The sequence below is a fragment of the Athene noctua genome, chromosome 2, assembly GCF_965140245.1.
Source record: "Athene noctua chromosome 2, bAthNoc1.hap1.1, whole genome shotgun sequence".
Classification (NCBI taxonomy): Eukaryota; Metazoa; Chordata; class Aves; order Strigiformes; family Strigidae; genus Athene; species Athene noctua.
Window position 1 is genome coordinate 10,847,145 of NC_134038.1, and position 17,533 is coordinate 10,864,677.

Consider the following 17,533-nt stretch of genomic DNA (forward strand, 5'->3'; position numbering starts at 1 on the left):
GACGTTTAACAATCATCTGTATGAGTCCGCAGCCTTTGTGCCGGAAAGCTGGATCACGTGAAGCAGCAGCAGCAGCAGCAGCAGCAATCATCACATGGCCATATGAAGGGCTTCTGCTAAGGCAGTGAAATCAAAGAAACATGTTCAGGCAGGACCACTTCTCTGGAGTACTGGTCATATTTTTGCTGGCAGAACTGCACACAAATGATTTTTTTATGGGTATACACAAATCAGGTATCTTCTTTTTGTGCTTACTCAAGCATCACGGCCTCTTGTAGCTATTTTAAACTATTTTTGTGTTGTACAGGCATTTTCTTAGAATTACATGTAAAAGCCTAAGTGCACTGTAATAGGTTGTTATTTACAGAACATAAAAACCTTTGAAATGGATATATCCATATAATACCGCTCATTTTCAATTTTCAGATTTGAGAGTATTTACCATTCTTGAGTTTCCCAGCTCTGTGGAGAGAATCCCAAATACAAAGAGAAGGAAAACACATAGTATGACTAAATAAATCGGACTGAACCAGCAGATGACCATAATTACTTAAGCCTCCTGAGACCTCGCCCTCTTTAGAAAGGCACATATGGGCACCAAAATCGAAGCTTAAAAAAAAAAAAAAAGGGAAAAAACCCCTCATTAGTGCTGTCTGTCAATTCCCAGAGTTACGTGATGCAATAACAGACAAAGAGTATTTTCACTTGTTCAGAAATGCTACTTGTGAGCGGATGCGGGACCGGTGTCAGCACAAAGGAAGGTGCCGGGGATGCCAGGAAGGTTTCAGGCCGCTGCCGCCGCCGCTCCCGCTGTTGTACGAGGCACCGACCTTGTGTGCTTCCATCGAAAAGCCCCTTTTTTATAATAATACAAAAACCCAAAACCAAACAAGCAGAAGCACAGCCCCCCCCCCCCCCCCCCATCCCCGCGCCGCCTCCGCCCGCAGCCCCCGCGCGCGCCCCGGCGCGAGGCTCCCCCGCGGATGGGGGGGGGGGTGCTGTGCGCGAGGCCGGGGGAGGGGGCGGCGCCGGCGGGGGGAGGGGGAGGTGGCCGGCCGCGCATGCGCAGAGCACTTCCTCGTTGGCCCCACGTAACGGCTGCGGGCGGGCGCCGGGCAGCGCGTGTCAGTCACCGGGTGACTGTCAGCGGCGGCGGGAGCCCCCGCCAGCCCCGGCCCAGCCGCCGCCTCCCCCGGCCCGTCCCCTCCCTCCCCCCGGCCGGGGGGCGCAGCCGGAGCCCGCACAAGTTAGTGCTCAACTTGGCGGCGGGCGGGAGCGGCGCTGGCAGGCGGGGGGGGGGCGTGAGGGAGGTCGGCGGCGGGTGGGGAAAGGGGCTGAGCCCGCGGGGTGGGGGCTGGCGGGCGCCGCTCCCCTCCCCTCAGCGCCGGCGGCGGGGCCGGGCTCCTCAGAGGCGGCCCCGTCCCCGCAGCCGTCGGGGGGCCGCAGCCAGCCGAGGGAGCGCTGCCCACCGGCGGGCCGAGCGGCGCGGGGCGAGGGGTGCCGGGGGGGGGCTACCCCCTTCACCTCCTGCCCGGGAGGAGGGGGGGGCGGCCGGGGGAGAGGCTGGATGTGGAGGGCGAAGCCTCAGCCTCTCTCTGCGGCTCCGCTGCTTTGATGCTGCGGGTCTCTGCTGGCTGTTAACATTTTCCCTCTGCCTTTTTTTTTTTGTCTACCCCCTTTTTTTTTTTTTTCCTTCCCCCCCCCCCCCCCCTTCCCCCCAAAACTTGGCTTCCCCTCTTCCGGACCTGTGTGCTCGGCTCCTTCTGGGCTTTCCCGGTGGGGTAGGATCATGCCGGACCAGATCACCGTGTCGGAGTTCATCGCCGAGACCACAGAGGATTACAACTCCCCGACCACCTCCAGCTTCACCACCCGGTTGCAGAACTGCAGAAATACGGTCACACTGCTGGAAGAGGTAAATCACTCTCCCCACCCCCTCTTTTTTTTTTTTTTGTGTCTTTGAGAAAGAGCATCAGGGACGGGGCAGTGCCACCCGCCCAAGTCCACAGGGTCTAGAGGCATCGGTATGCATGTAATCTGGTCTTTTAATTGTGGGACTTTGCTCTTGTGTCGAGTGAGTTAGAGAAAGCTTCCCTGCACTGGCGTCTTAAAGATTAGTGCGTAAAGCAGTTGCCCGAACTTAAATATTGCTGTTGTACTTGTGTTTTTGGTATTGGCAGTTGTTGTAGTAGAAAAAAGTGTGAATGTTGGGAATTTTTAGAGGAAAGATGAAGGTTGAGTTTTCTTTGGGAGCCTTAGCAGAGGTTTTCCCCAGCCACTCATTAGATCAAGTCAGCGCAGAACTCTGACTGCAGAAACCTGCCAAGGGAGACTTTGTTTAAGAAATGAGGTAAGGATGAAGGGATGAATGTGGACTGAGGAAAATAATATGAAAACAAAATAGGTGGTGGAAGGAGAGGAGCAAAATATTGCCGCAGAAATGATTATCCAGTCTCAGCATCTCAACCTTGAAGCCTCAGTGTTGTGGGGGTTTTTTAATGCTTATTATGACCATCATTTAAATGTTCATCCTGCTTTGCTGTCAAGAAACAGGAGTGTGAAAATGGGTAAACTTCCAGACATGGTTTCTATGGGATATTAGTCCACTGCTTCCTATTTGAGGTTTCAGAGTGATTTCCTATGGACTAGGTCAGCAGTTATGAGGAAATGTCTTCCAAATGACTTTAAAACAAGCCAATGTGTAGCTCTTCTCCTGCCCTGCGCTTGGTTGAAGGTACTAGCATAATAATACTGAAAGAAGACAGGTTTTTTACTATTGTTTTATAGATTGCAGTTAGTTGTTGTTTTGTTTTATACACTTAGTTCATCAGGTATTTGTCAATTGTTCAGGAGCCAGTGCGTATCTAGGAGATGGATTTAATAGATTCTTTTTAGTTTTGCTGAATGTGTTGGCGTGAGCAAAGCATTTGGTATGCAAGGAAAAAGCATTAATCATGGTGTTCTGATAGTCTTGGGTAAGGAAAACATAATTCCATAAGATTAAAATTATTTCATGCTGGCTTAGTAAAAATTCTGTTCAAAATTTTAACTGTGCTATTGTTTACAATAACTGACTAGGTAATAGAGTGATTGTAAGGTTACATTTGAAATGATGTATTTTATTATGTAACCTAGATTAACTTCAGGAACTTTTCCATAACTAACATTTTTTTCTCATGTAACTAAGCCATGGTTGCTTATAGATTTGTCAGTAATCAACCTGTTTTGGTTTGTGTTTGACAGTATTGCTGCCCCCTGGTCTTAAATATGTGGAATAGGTGCAGGCATTGGTGTTCTTATTAATACAGTTGACAGCATTCATAGAGTTAAGTAAAAATAGGTATTCTGCCATCACTGGTGACTTCTGGGGTGAGAATACAGTATAATGCTTTTGTGATTTAGGAGATACATCAGTACAGTCTGAGTGTGGTAATGCCCATCCAAAGAAAACCAGAATATAGAAAATACAGTGTTCTGCACCATTTGTGTGGATTGTGCGTATTTTCGAAGATTTTATGTCTGATTTGACAGCAGTAAATCAGAGGAATAGAGAATAGTGGGTGCTTCTAGTGCTTGCATTGCTACTTCTTGAATTTCTTTTGTATAACTATTTTATGTGCCCTATTTAAACTGTTTGCAGTTTAAATTGATTCTGGACTTGTATTATTTTTTTTATTATCTGTAAATATAAAAAAGCTTTACTTGATGGGAAACAAGATATAAATATGCTCTACTGATAACATAAAAATCTGCAACTCTCCCAAATTTGTTTTTATTAATTTGCATGAAGAAATGCAGATGGTCAAAATGTGGCAGGCGAAGTGCTCCATTTATTGTAGTTGTAGCTTGCATACACAGTTCTGCTGCTGTAAAGCTGGGCTAGTTTCTGTACATCTGCTTACCTAAGGCTGTGGTTCTGTGAAGCAGGGGACTGAAATTGAATGGTTGAAGGGGCTGTTGTGTCGCTCTTAGTACTGCTGCTGTTGTCCATGCATTGTGGGTGACCAAAGAGCTCTTCAAGCAGCTCCTGAACTGCCATTTTGAACCCACCATATTAAGGCAAAGGGGATGATCCCATCCTTGCAGCTGTTTGATTTTTAACTTAATGTTGGATGCAGGTTGGAGCCCTCACTGGGCTTTTGCAGGCAGTGTCAAGCTCTGTGCTGTTATGGCTCTGCAGCCTGAAGTATCTTAGGTCATTATTTTAAAGCTGACTTAGGTCAATGCAACCTACACCTGCCTCAGTGACAATAAGATCATTTGTGGATAAACTAATTATTTTCTTTATTCTAAATAACATTATGAACTAGAACTGTTTTGTGAACAGAAATGATAGGGAAATTAAATGGATTTAATGAAGGTTAGATCTGTTTCGTAACGTCTCAGTCTGGTGTAATTCCTACTGTAGCTCAGATCACTGGTTAGATCAGAACCACCTTTTCATAAAGAATGTGACAAAAAAGTAATAAACTGTTTTGTGCATGTGTGTGTGTCAATCTAGTTCCGTGAAGGTATTATAGAATTGTGAATTTACTGTTCCTTAACCAGAATTAACAAGTTTTCTGAAATAATAAAATAGATGATGGACTAAATTGCTGGGTTTTTTTTCTCTTGGTTGTCCTCCAGTAGAAGTGCAATTAGTTCAACTGAATGGACTGATAATATATATATTGTCTTTCTATTATAACTAAAATTCTTTTCAGAGGAGACTTTGGATCCAGTTAGATGCAATTTTGGGACAAGTTTCAGATGAAGAATCAGATCAGGCACTTTTACTGATTCTGATGATTTTGTATTTGGTAAGTTTTTAGTGGAAAGCCCAACAAAATATGAAGGCATACCTCAAAAAAATCAAAACCCTAGGAAAGATTCCCCAAATGTTTTCTGTGTGTTTGACTTTTTTTTTTTTTTTAAAAAAAGAAAAACCAAGAGCCTCCCCCTTCCCCTCCTCCAAAAAAACCCAAACCACCCAAACTTTATTTAAATCTGTTTAATATTATCAAAGGAGAAAATAGTAAGTATATGCTGGTATGTAGCAGTTTGACTGGAAAGGTTTCATGCTACATGGTTTAAACTACTGAAATGAATGAAAATTTGCAAGTTTTTTTTTCCTCTTAAGAGACAAAACTTAGGTTCATTGTCATCCAGTCACACCAGACCAAAGAAAAAGACCCTGTCATTGTAGCCAGACTTAGACCTCTTATCTAGTAGTTACCAAAGAACTACAAGATCATTTTGTAATAATTTTTTTAAAGCATGAGTGTTACCTAATGGTCATCGGTAAACACAAATATTAAGGTTCATTCTGTTGCTAAAGTAATGATTTTTAAATTTTTTTTTTCAGACTTGGAGAGGAAGGAACAAAACCATTATATTGTGGTCTAGGTCTAGTTTAAGAGAATTTATGATCTGTACTACTTTCCATGTTGATTTCTTCAGTATAATGTTACATTCATGCAAGGAAGACATTTGTAACTGCATATTTCTCCATGAAAGTGGGAGAATTTTTTTATAATATTCACATGAAGAGGTGGATTATTGCATATGTAGGTGGGTGGTTGAAATCCTAAGATAGTATAGACAGTTTACTGGTACATTGTCTTAAAATATAATCTTTGCTTTGTTCTGACCAGACATGCTTTTATATCCACTGTAGCTCCATGATTTGTGTTACTCAAATAGATTATGAAGAGTCAATTTTTAATCCTTCAGTTAATATTACTGTGTGAACTAGTTGGAATTTTTAGGGAATGATGACATCTGTTCTGAGAATAAGTGGTGCACATGTGGGATCACCACAAGACTGTCTTGATTACTATTCCACTGTGTCCCAGCTCCAGCTGAAAGGACATCTTTGCACTCAAGGGATAACTTGGTTATCATGACCAAGCAGTTCTCAGTCTTCTAAAGCAGCAGATGTTTGCAGGACTGTCTTGAGATACAGAGGTTAAGCTTAAATGTTTGAATTGCCTTTAGGCAGGCTGGTAGACAAGAACGGACAGTTAGAAGCTGATGATACAATAAAGAATAACTGCAGTTGTTTCTGATGCCTCTTTTACTGTTGTACTTTTGTAATACTTGAGCATCTTTAATGATGAATGTTCTTTCTTCTGCTTTTCAATGGGAAGTTGAAAACTCAGAATGTGCTTTCTGACAATTAGGTCGTTCAGATGCATTCTTTTCAATAAATGTTTAAAAGTTGAGTGTAATGAAATATGGCTGCAGATAGTTGTGTTTTTTTTTAAAAAAAAAACAACCCAGCTCAAACAACCATTCCTGCAATGACTGTTGCTCATTTGGTTTCTCACTGTGCTGATCTGCTTGAGCTTAGAGGTCTATTACAGGACCAGTCTAGAGCAACAGAAGATGTGTGCATGCTACATCAGTGGAAGAATTACTGGCTGGCTCCTGCCTAGCCTAACATAAATTTTGTTGTTCTCAGTGTAAATCTGGTATAATCTAACATAACTTGAAATGGGAAGATTTCTCAGTGTTCTATGTCACATCATGGACACTTACCTAAAATTAGAGATGGGAAAGGGGAAAGTATGGTGGGGTTTTTTTGGTTTGCTTTTTTTTATTATTTTCTTTGAAAGTATGTTGTATATGAATCATTTTCACAGTTCCCTGTGTGTATTTTTCCCTTCATGCTTGAGTTTCTGTATTTGTATTATTCTACTGAGGGAAGGACTTTTGGGACAAGGGTAAGGGGACGGGGTTTTTCCTCCTTATGGTTTTGTAGAAACTGGTGTATCACTGAAACTGCTATACAGGCAGTTCATCTACAGTGATTTCATGCACTTTTCTACCACAAGATCCTTTTCCAGTGACAAAGTATTCTATCAAGGGAGGCAGGTGAACCCATACAAGAAAATAGGAGCACTTCCATTCTAAATCAACTTTTTTGTTTTAGCTGGCAATACATACTGACTTTGTTTATTAACCGTGACTGTGAAAACTGCTAAGAACTATTTTGTGTGCATGTCTGAAAGGAAAGAAATTTTTCTACTGTTTCTTTTGCTTCATTTCCCTTCCTCTATATAATTACAACAGATAAATTGTTACATCCTGTTCTTTATCCTGCTTTATTTTAATTAAAACCGATTTTTTTGGACATGGCAAAATCTAGGGGACTCCAGCAGCACTAGACTTAAAACCTGCTTTTCCTAACCTTGTGACCTGTTACATATGGCAGTTAGAAACGGTGTTGCATCATACAGACCTTTGTACTTAAGAGAGGGTTCTTATGGAACAGACCACAAGCAATCTTCAGTTTTCAAAGAAATGTGATTTTTGGTAGCAGACCATCCTAAAAAACACAGATAAGAAAAGTTTCTGTCTAGTGAATAAAACTCAGGATAATTATTACTGGTTTTACACTGAATGGCAAAAGATGTATGCACTGAAGATGTAAAAATGGGTACATGAGGCCACAGTGGCAGCTGATGGGTGACTCCTTATCATGATCATGAAAATGTGATGAAAAAGGAGACTTGACAGCAATGTCCTGTATTTACAATAGCATGTCTCACAAAAATGCAGTTGAGGATGCTTTTACATTTACATGCTACAGCGCTTGTTCATTTAGTATGTAATCAGTTTTACCCTTCATTTGATAGCAGTCAAAACATTTGGTTGTAATAAGCAAGCAAACTCCTTTTATCTAAATGTGACTGATGTGAGGAAAACCAAAAAATATTCACTGGTAGCTTCAGTCATGGCAGATTAATTAGTTTTGCCTTTTGAGAATTTGTATTCATTTTAGGCACTTTTTTGATAGCTCATATTTTTTAGAGAAGTACTGCTTCTTGTTTTGAACTCCCAACAGGCTTTGTCATGTTTGCTCATCAGTTAGGAAACTGTGAAAGTGCTCTTTGGTGCACTCTACTCAGTATGCCGTTCAGATAAATCCTGACAGAGTGTGTACCTTGTAGTCATGGGAACTTGGGCCCTGATGGAGGAGTGAGACATGCTTAAAGTGACATGACTTAAAGTTGGTTTTAGTGTTTAGACTAGAGTCCTGTGGAAATACCTTCTGTAGTTAAAAAGCAATAAAAAGGAAAAAGTTGTTTGAAGAAAAAAGGAAGGGGGGGGAACAACCCGCAAAACCATGTTTGTAATTCAGCATAGTATCGCTGAAAGACTGCAGATGAATGAATCGGAATTGAATTAGATTGGTTGATGTTATTTCCAGTATTTTTCTCACTCTGATGAGCAAAACCCGATTGTCATAACTATTGTTGTGATTTGTGAGGATGTGAATGTAGTTGTTTGCTAATAACTTTTTAAAACATATGTGAAACAAATTTACAGAGGAGAATTGTAAGAAAGCACATAAGCTCTAACTTTAAATGGAATAGTACCTTGCAATAAAATCGTTAGGCAGAATCAAACCAAGAATGCTAATTATTAGTATTGTTTCAGATGCAGAGGTAGGCAATATTCTAAGAACAGTGTTCTAAGAACAGTGCCCTAAACCTATAGTATACTTTTATGTATCACGGGAAACTTTCCAGAATCCAGTTAAGAGCATGTACCATGGTACTTCTCTTAGAGACTGTTCTGTCAGGTTTGATTGATAATAGCCAAGAGCCCTAAAGTTTATTGGTGAGTGTGGAGGAAAACTCCTGAGATAATAGCCTGAGTTCCCTTTTTTGATTTAGTACAGCTGGATGTATACTCCCCGCTGCAGAGTGCAGCAACCAGCTATTTTATATTTCTAAAGAGGCATTATTGATCTGCGTTATATATATATATTGGGTTTTAAATACCAGTAGGCTAATGCTGAGGTTTTGTATAAGCATTGTGGCAAGTAAGATTTTTGAGGCCAGTGGATTTGATTGTGGTGATTATGGGAAACTTTCCCTTTAATGCTCCTGTGAAAAAGCATAAAAAAGCTGTTGGGATCCCATTGTCCTCTTCATACACGTGCGTAGATGTGCATGTGGGCACAAACACAGCTTCCTTGTCTCTTACACTCATTGATGAAAGGACAGGTGTGAAGTTGTGTTGTTACTATGGCTAAGCCAGAGGGTGTATGCTTTTTATTTCTTTTTAATAGCCACCTCTATCTTGACCTTACTTATTTTATCCTTTTTGTTACGTTTGTTATCAGGAGAAATAGATACTTAGGATACCAATAGAGTCTTTTCTTTATTGGTTTTTCCTTGCCTAAGAACTAAAAATCTAGCATGATGCTGAAGGTCCTGCAAAATAAGTCTGTAGGACTGCTAGGCCTTTAACATGGTTTACTCTGGTAGTCTTCTATCCAGGTTGTTGAGAGGTGGACCAGATAAGTGACCTGCAGAGTGGGTGGGACATTGACTGGATTGCCAAGCCAGAGGGTGGTGATCAGTGAAGCAAAGTCTAGGTGGTAGCAGATTGCACATGACATCATTCAAGGATCACTTTTGAGGCTGGTACAATTTGGTGTGTCTCAATTGTCTGGATGATGTCTGGAGTGTGATCTCAACGAGTATGTTTGAATGATACCAAGTTGCTTGATATGCTGGCAACCAGAGTCACCATTCAGTGGGACCTGGAGAAATGGTCTGGCAGGAGGAGCCTTGTGAAATCCTGTGCCAGGATGGAGTAGCCCCGTGCAGCAGTACAGGCTGGCTAGAAGACAGGTTTCCAGGAAAGGACCTTGGGCTCAGGCGGATGACAGGTTGAATGTCAGTTGGCAGTGACAAAGGCCAGGCATGTACTGGGCTGTGTTAATAAGGATGCAGCCAGAAAATAGTGGTTCTTCCCCTCTATTCAGCAACTGTGAGGCCACATCTGCAGTACTATGTTTGGGGTTCACCAAGGTATGAAAGAAAAGACATACTGCCACAAGTCCAGGTGAGGATCACCAAGGCGATATGGGGCCTAGAGCACATCACTTAAGGAGGAGAAACTGGATTTCTTCAACCCTAAAAGAGAAATTAAGGGAAGGTCATATTTGTTTCTTCAAATATGTAGTTGGAGGAAACTGAGAAGGCAGAAATTCTGATTAGGTTTGAGGGGATGGTGTGTGTGTGTGGTGGTTTTTATCATTGTTTTGGGGTATTTTTGCTTGTTCATTTTGAGCCATGAGTCTGATGAACAGGTATCCAGAGACTGGAACCTGTGTCCACAGAGACATTCAGAACTCCACTTGACTTTAGAAGTAGTCCTCTTAAAATTGTTTGGACTGCATAAGTTAAGCCTTAAGAAGATATGCAGGCAGAGTAAAGTGGTTATTTAATTTAAAGAATGTGGTTTTTGTATTTTCAGGTAAAAGTTTACACTGAGCTTTTTCTTAGAAAAACAGCACGCTTAAACCTAATCAAACTGATCTAAGCAAAGTTGGTAATTTTTTTCCTTCAATGAAGGACTTCTTTAATAGAAGAATTGGGATACTACTCACATTTTTACAAATCTGTATTTGAAAAAATCTTAGCAACTTTCAGGTTTTGTATGACTTTTAAGAATAGGTTGAATAGTTACCGTTTGACAAAGATATTCTTCTTAAATGATCAACCTGCACCTCTAGAAAGTCAGCTAATTTCTTCTGCAAAGTGATGACTCTGTTAGATCTTAAATATGTTTCTGCTGGATTAACTTTACTTCTATGAGGCAGATGATCTGAATTTTGAATTCTAGAGTTTCCACCTTGAATTTAGTACATTAATTTCCTTTCCTCTTATATTAGAATTTACCCTTCAGGAAATTATCTCTTGATTTTTGGATATACAAAGCAAGAATTTGAGATTGAAGAGGGTAATATACTTGAAGTGTTCTTGATAGGAAACTTAGTCTTTTCCATAGTACTTCAGAAAAACTTAGGGATGGGGATGAGAAGGAATGGAATAAAATGTAGCAGTTTTTGTTTGTCAGGAGAGTTGTGACTTGTTATGAAACCACTAGGATTTAGATATCCTATTTTGTTCAGATTCTTAAGATTTCATTTCAGAGCTGTAGAATGTCTCAAGTTGGAAGAGACTTGTAAGAATCATTGAGTCCAACTCCCTGTTCCTCTCAGAAGTACCTAAAATTAAACCATATGACTAAGAGTGTTGTCCAGACACTCCTTGAACTCTGACAGGCTTGGTGCTGTGACCAGTTCCCTGGGGAGCCTGTTCCAGTGACCAACCATCCTCTTGATGAAGAACCTTTTCCTAATGTCCAGTCTGAACTTCCCCTGACACAGCTTCATCCTATTTTCTTGTGTCCTGTTACTGGTCACCAGGGAGAGGAGATCAGCACCTCCCCCTCCACTGCCCACCTTGAGGAAGTTGTAGACTGTGAAGGGGTCACCCCTCATCCTTCTCTTTTCCAAGCTGAACAAACCAAGTGACCTCAGCTGCTCCTCCTAGATCTTGCCCTCAAGGCCTTTCACCATCTTGGTCACCCTGCTCTGAACACACTCTAATAGTTTGATGTGCTTCTGAGGCGCCCAAAACTGCACACAGTGCTGGAGGTGGGGCCGCACCAGTGCAGTGTGGACTGGGGCAATCGCCTCCCTCGGCCGGCTGTGCTGTGCGTGGTGCACCCCGGGGCACAGTTGGCCCTTTTGACTGCCAGGACACACTGTTGACTCATACGCAACTTGCCATCAACACAACCCCCCGATCTCTTTCTGCAGTGCTGCTCTCCAGCCTCTCATCCCCCAGTTTGTACGTATAACCAGGGTTGTCCTGTCCCGGGTGCAGGATCCGGCACTTGCTCCTGTTATTCATATGGTTGGCGATTGCCCAGCTCTTTAGTCTCTCCAGATCTCTCTGTAAGGCCTCTCTACCCTTGAGGGAGTCCACAGCTGCTCCTAGTTTAAGTATCATCAGTAAACTTAATGTACATTTGATTCCTGCATCCAGATATCTATAAAAACATTGATGAGCGGTGGCTCTAAAGTTGAGCCCTGGGGTACCCCACTGGTGACTGGGCACCAGCCAGACGTAACCCCATTTGCTATAATTCTTTGAGCCAGACCCGTTGGCCAGTTGCTCACCCAGTGTATTATGGACGTGCCTAGCTGTGTGTTGGACATTTTGTCCGGAAGGATACTGTGAGAGACAATATCAAAAGCTTTGCTAAAATCCAGACCCACCAGATCCACTGGCTTTGCTTGGCCAAATAGATGGGTGACCTTGTCATAAAAGGAAAGTAAGTTGCTTAAGCAGGACTTCCCCCTCATGAACCCAGTGACTGTGTTGTCTCAAGTGGTTTTCAGTAACTCCCAGGATAACCCTATTAATAATTTCACCAGGTACTGAAGTGAGACTGACAGGCCTCTAATTACCAGGGTCTTCCTTCTTATGCTTCTTGAAAACTGGGACAACGTTTGCCAGCTTCCAGTCGACTGGGACTTCACGCTCTCAAGACCATTGAGAAGTAATGGAGAGATGTCCTGCGATGACATTGGCCAGCTCTTTTGGTACCCTGGGATGAATCCCATTGGGCCTCAGAGACTTAGGTGCATCCACCTGGAGCAGCAAGTCTTGAGTAAGGTCAGGGTCAGCTTGTTTCTTCAAAACAAGATAGAAACCCCCTAATGATTACAAGAAACCCTCTCAACATTTGTGTTATACTCTGTTCCTGATCTGTGTCAAAGTTCCCCATTTTATTTTAATTATGTCTATTTTAGAATTCAAAAATTTTCATGTTGAGGCTATCACTGGGAAAGTGTTTCAGTATTTAAATCTCGCTGTGTATGCTTTTAATGCTATTGACAGAATTTGGTTTTGTTATATTCAGGTCATCTTGGAATGAGGCTGTCTTGTTACTGCTGCTTATAGAAACTTGGATTTCTGAGATACTTCAGGTTTTAGTTAATAAAGATTATTTTTGCTCAAGCAATATTTAGGTTATTACACATTCTGTAAAAGTGATACTTTTGCTATACTTAAATTTGGATTGCATGGTGGTTCTTTAGAGCTGATTTTGGTAATTCTTAGTCATGAAGGTTGCATGTAGCACTGTTTGCTAGTAATCATAGAATGGTTTGGGTTGGAAGGGACCTTTAAATATCACCTAGTTCCAAACCCCTGCCATGGGCAGGGACACCTTCCACTAGCCCAGGTTGCTCAAAGCCCCGTCCAACCTGGCCTTGAATACTTCCAGAGATGGGACATCCACAATCTCTCTGGGCAACCTGTTCTAGAATCTCACCACACTCTTTGTAAAAAAACTTCTTCCTTATAGCCAACATAAAGTCTTTCAGTTTAAAACCATTGCATCTTGTCCTGTCACTACAGGCTCTGGTAAAAAGTCTCTCTCCATCTTTCTTATAAGCCCCATTTCAGTATTGAAGGCCCCAGTAATGTCTCCCAGGGGCATTCTCTTCTCCAGGCTGAACAATTCCAACTCTCTCAGCAGTTTTTCATGGGAGAGATATTCTAGCCCTCTGACCACTTCTGTGGCCTTCCTCTGGACCTGTTTTACAGGTCTATGGATTGTTCTGGGGCCCCCAGAGCTGAACGCAGAACTCCAGGGAGGGTTTCACAAGAGCAGTGTAGAGGGGGAGAGTCACTTCCATCAACCTTCTGGCCACGCTTTTTATGCAACCCAGGATACAACTGGCTTTTCAGGCTGCAAGTGCACATTGCTGGCTTGTGGGTCGGTTTGATGTTTTTTTTTTCTCTCTTTATTGTTGTCCACCAGTATCCTCAAGTCCTTCTGCACAGGGCTGCTCTCAATCCATTCATCCCCCAATCTCTTGATATTGAGGATTGTCCTTAACCAGTTTCAGGACTCTCTACTCAGCCTTGTTGAACTTCACAAGGTTCACATGGTCCCACTTTTCAAGCCTGTCAAGATGCCTCTGGATGTCATCCCTTCCCTTAAGTGAATCAACAGCACCATTTGGCTTTGTGTCATCTGTACACTTGCTGAGGGTGCACTGAATCCCACTGTCTCATGTCACTAATAAAGATATTGAATAGTCCTGGTCCCAGTATGGGTCCCTGAGGGACACCACTCATTACTTATCTCCATTTGGACATTGAGCCACTGATTCAGAATCTTTGGATGTGGTCATCCAGCCAGTTCCCTACTCATCGTATAGTCCATCCATCAAACCCATATCTCTCCAGTGTGTGACAAGGATGTTGTGTGGGACCATGTCAAAGGCCTTACAGAAGTCAAGGTAGATGATGTGAAAGTACATGAATGTGATGCTCACTGCAAAATAAATAACACCATTTTAATAAATACTTCTACATATTAATGTCATGTTGAAAGTACAATGCAGTAAAAGTAGTTGAGTTGTTTTGTCCAATGTGTATCAAGAAAGTGAAGACAACTGTTAGAAAAATGTAACAGTGGTGTTAAAACAAACTTAGACACTTTTGTTCAGTGATGACAGAATGCCTGTTTACAACCTTCAAAAACTGCTTGCTAAGAGTTAATGAAAGTGTTGAATTTTAATAAAGTTGAATGATGCTGCGATGGGTCTGGGAAATTAAAGTCCATTGACATGCTGAACAGTCCCTTCTGTGCTGAGGATGTTGTCTGGGAACTCAAGAAAAGTGGTCTGTAAAGTGTAACAGAATGGGCAAACGGCCAGCCTGTGCCACCTTGTAATCATGCAGGCCCATGATGGTCCATTCCTGTGCTCTTAATAATGTAATGTACAATGGTGATGGTGTTTCTGAAATCAGCAGGCACGGGTGACTTTTAGCTAATAATTTTTAAGAAGGTAGCTTAAATGTAAGATATACTGACATTCTTGGTGGTTGTGCTTTGGTTTTGTATTTTTCTTCCCTCCCTAAGTGTCAGAATTATGGGGAAGACTGTAAAACTAAGAGTGATGATACTGTGACAGTGAAGTTGAGATATATTTACTATGTGTGTTGTTTAATCCAACCTCTTATCCTAGAAGAGTGTTTATGCTATCTTAGTCATTAAGATGGAGTTCATTATAACAGACAATATAACTAACTTTAAAGAGAAAGTTGAATGAAGTTGCCTTGAATGTTTTGACAGTTGTTTGTTTTTACTGTAAAACTGGTCTTGCACACTACATCTTAACCTTATAAATGATGTTTTGATTTCTTTTGCAAATTGTTCTTCATATGAGTTCTTGCCAAAATTAAGCTTTAATGATTTGATTTGGGAAAAATTACTTGGGAAAAAGAGTTCTGATTTTTGCAAGGCAGAGGGATATATATTATAGTTTATTTTTGGGGGGGAGTTACATGGGATTTTTATTCTCGCCCCCTCCCCCACCCCCCAATCTTGTAGCCACTTCTGGGAGGGATGAATGAAGCCTGAAGAGGCTCTTTGATGTGAAGACTATTTAAATTAGTTTTCAATGTCATGATACCAGGACTGTCTACGCATAGAATTGGAAAAAAATGGTCATATTACATAGCTGCTGTGATTTGTGTACAAGAGAAGTAATATCTTTTAGGGTGGGGTCACTTGCAGAAGCTTGAGTGCCCAAAACATGTCTGGTCTGTAGTACAGTTACAGAGAAAGCAATGCTAATTCTCTCTAAAACCTCACTTTCAAAAATGTTTATAGTCCTCTGGTGGCAGGTTTGTTGCCAAGCTAGTGTTGCTTTCACAGGAAGTGCTTGGAAGGAGACCTTGTTTAAACTGGCAGAGAGAACGTGAGAAGAAATGCAATTTTTTTTTGTGCTGACACTCTGCAGGTTAATGAAGCTCTTTGTCATAGATGCTGCTGACTTAAACACTCAAATTCACTGCCTGCCCTTCCTTGTCTCCCCATTTCGTTTGAAGTGCTTCAGTGCTTCCTTGCTTGCTTTGTTCCACCACGTCTAGGACAGGATTTTCAAAAATATTTTTGTTCATATGTGTGTGTGTGTGTGGGGGGGGAGGTTTGGTACCAGGGGAGGGGGCTGCAGTGGTGGCCTCTGTGAGAAGCTTCTCGAAGCTCCCCTAGCTCCAAGGTGGACCTCCCTCTGGCCAAGGCTGAGCGAGCCAATTAGTGATGGTGGCTGTGCCTCTGTGATAACACTTAAAAAGAAGAACCTGGGAGAAGGAGGTGGAGTTGAGAGAGATGCCACTGCAAACACCGAGGTCAGTGGAAGAAAGGAGGCAGGGGGGCATGTGCTGAAGCAGAGAGTCCCCTGCAGCCCATGGTGAGAGGGCGGGCTGTGCCCCCACAGCCCAGGGAGGTCCCCGGTGGAGCAGATACCCGGCTGCAGCCTGTGGAGAGCCCCATTCCAGAGCAGGGGGCTGTGCCCGATGGAGGCTGCGACTCTGAGGGAAGCCCACGCTGGAGTAGTTCCTCACTGGGAGGACTGCAGCCTGTGGTAGGAGCCCACACGGGAGCAGTTCAGGAAGAGCTGCAGTCTGTGGGAAGGACTCATGTTAAAGAAATTTATGGAGGACTGTCTCCTGTAAGAGGGACACCACGCTGGAGCAGAAGAATGTGAGGAGTCCTCCCCCTGAGGAGGAAGGAGCAGCAGAAACAACGGGTGATGAACTGATCACAACCCCTGTCCCCTGCTCCCCTGCACCACTGGTGGGGAAGAAGTAGAGAAATCAGGGGCAAAGCTGAGCCTGTGGAGAAGGGAGGGGTGGGGTGGGGGAAAGGTGTTTTTAAGAAGTGGTTATATTTCTCGCTGTTCTGCTCTGATTGGAAAATTTAAGTAGTGGTGGTGTTTTAAATTAAAGATTTTATTTTTCTTCCCCTAATGAGTCAGTCTTTTGCCTGTGATCATAATGGGTGAGTCATCCCTCTCTGTCCTTGATTGAGCCTTTGGCTTGAACTTCTCCTTCCCATCCCTGAGGGGGAAGGAGTGAGCAAACTGCTGAGTAGTGCTGGGTTGCTCTCTGGGCTCAAACCCGGACATCATGCGTATGGTACTTTATGGTTTAAATATCTGTAACAGTGTTGCATTACTTCAGCAAAGCCTAGTCTGTTTGCTAACTCATTTATAGTTTAGTAAAGCTTCCTGTTTTTCTCATCTTATTTAATTGGGCAACAAGTTGCAGCACAGCAGCTTCCTTTAAATTGAATCAGTGAATCTTGTGCATATTCTAAATATGGAAGCAAGTAACGTCTCTAATTCTTACAAAATTCTTGGACGTTTTGCTATAGCTTTTGTGTGGAAGGCCAAACCTGGTTGCAAATAAAGCAATTATCTGCCTGTGTATTACTTTTCAGTTTCATGGAATTTATTTTTTGCTCTCTGTTGCTGTTTGTAGATGGTAACAATAAAGAGCTGTCCTACCTTGCTTTTTTTCTGTCATTATTGCTTCATGTCATATAACTTGTTCCTACATGTAATGGTGCTACTTCTTTGTGTCCAGATGTGTGTACTGCCATCCTAAGACGATTATACAGTAAGATTGACATGTATAAGTATTTATTTAAACTGTCTTGTTTATTTTGCAGTGAACATGGCATAGTGTGATTATTTTTATAGCAATACAACTATTTATTTTAAACACTGTATATGTGTTTGCCTTAAGAAAAGCAAGGGCAAATGAGGAGAGTAAATACAGGCAATCTGGCTAGGTGCAGAGCATAGTTCGTACTGTAAACTCAGGAAGCAATGACTGACTTGGGGATTAGTATGAAATCATTGATTCTTGAGTCA

The 17,533-nt window shown here is 42.2% G+C and overlaps 1 protein-coding gene across 6 annotated transcripts in view; it reads left to right on the forward strand.

Moving 5' to 3' along the window:
- The window catches only part of ASAP1 (ArfGAP with SH3 domain, ankyrin repeat and PH domain 1), a 185,008-nt gene that overhangs the window by 58,361 nt on the left and 109,114 nt on the right, over window positions 1-17,533 (forward strand). For 5 of the 6 annotated variants that reach the window (XM_074898426.1, XM_074898430.1, XM_074898431.1 and 2 more), the window contains exon 3: window positions 1,786-1,915. In XM_074898426.1, the coding sequence (XP_074754527.1) occupies window positions 1,786-1,915 (130 nt within the window). Of the gene's footprint in view, window positions 1-1,136; window positions 1,247-1,785; window positions 1,916-17,533 lie in introns of those variants that run through there. The other variant, XM_074898429.1, reaches the window with a different exon arrangement.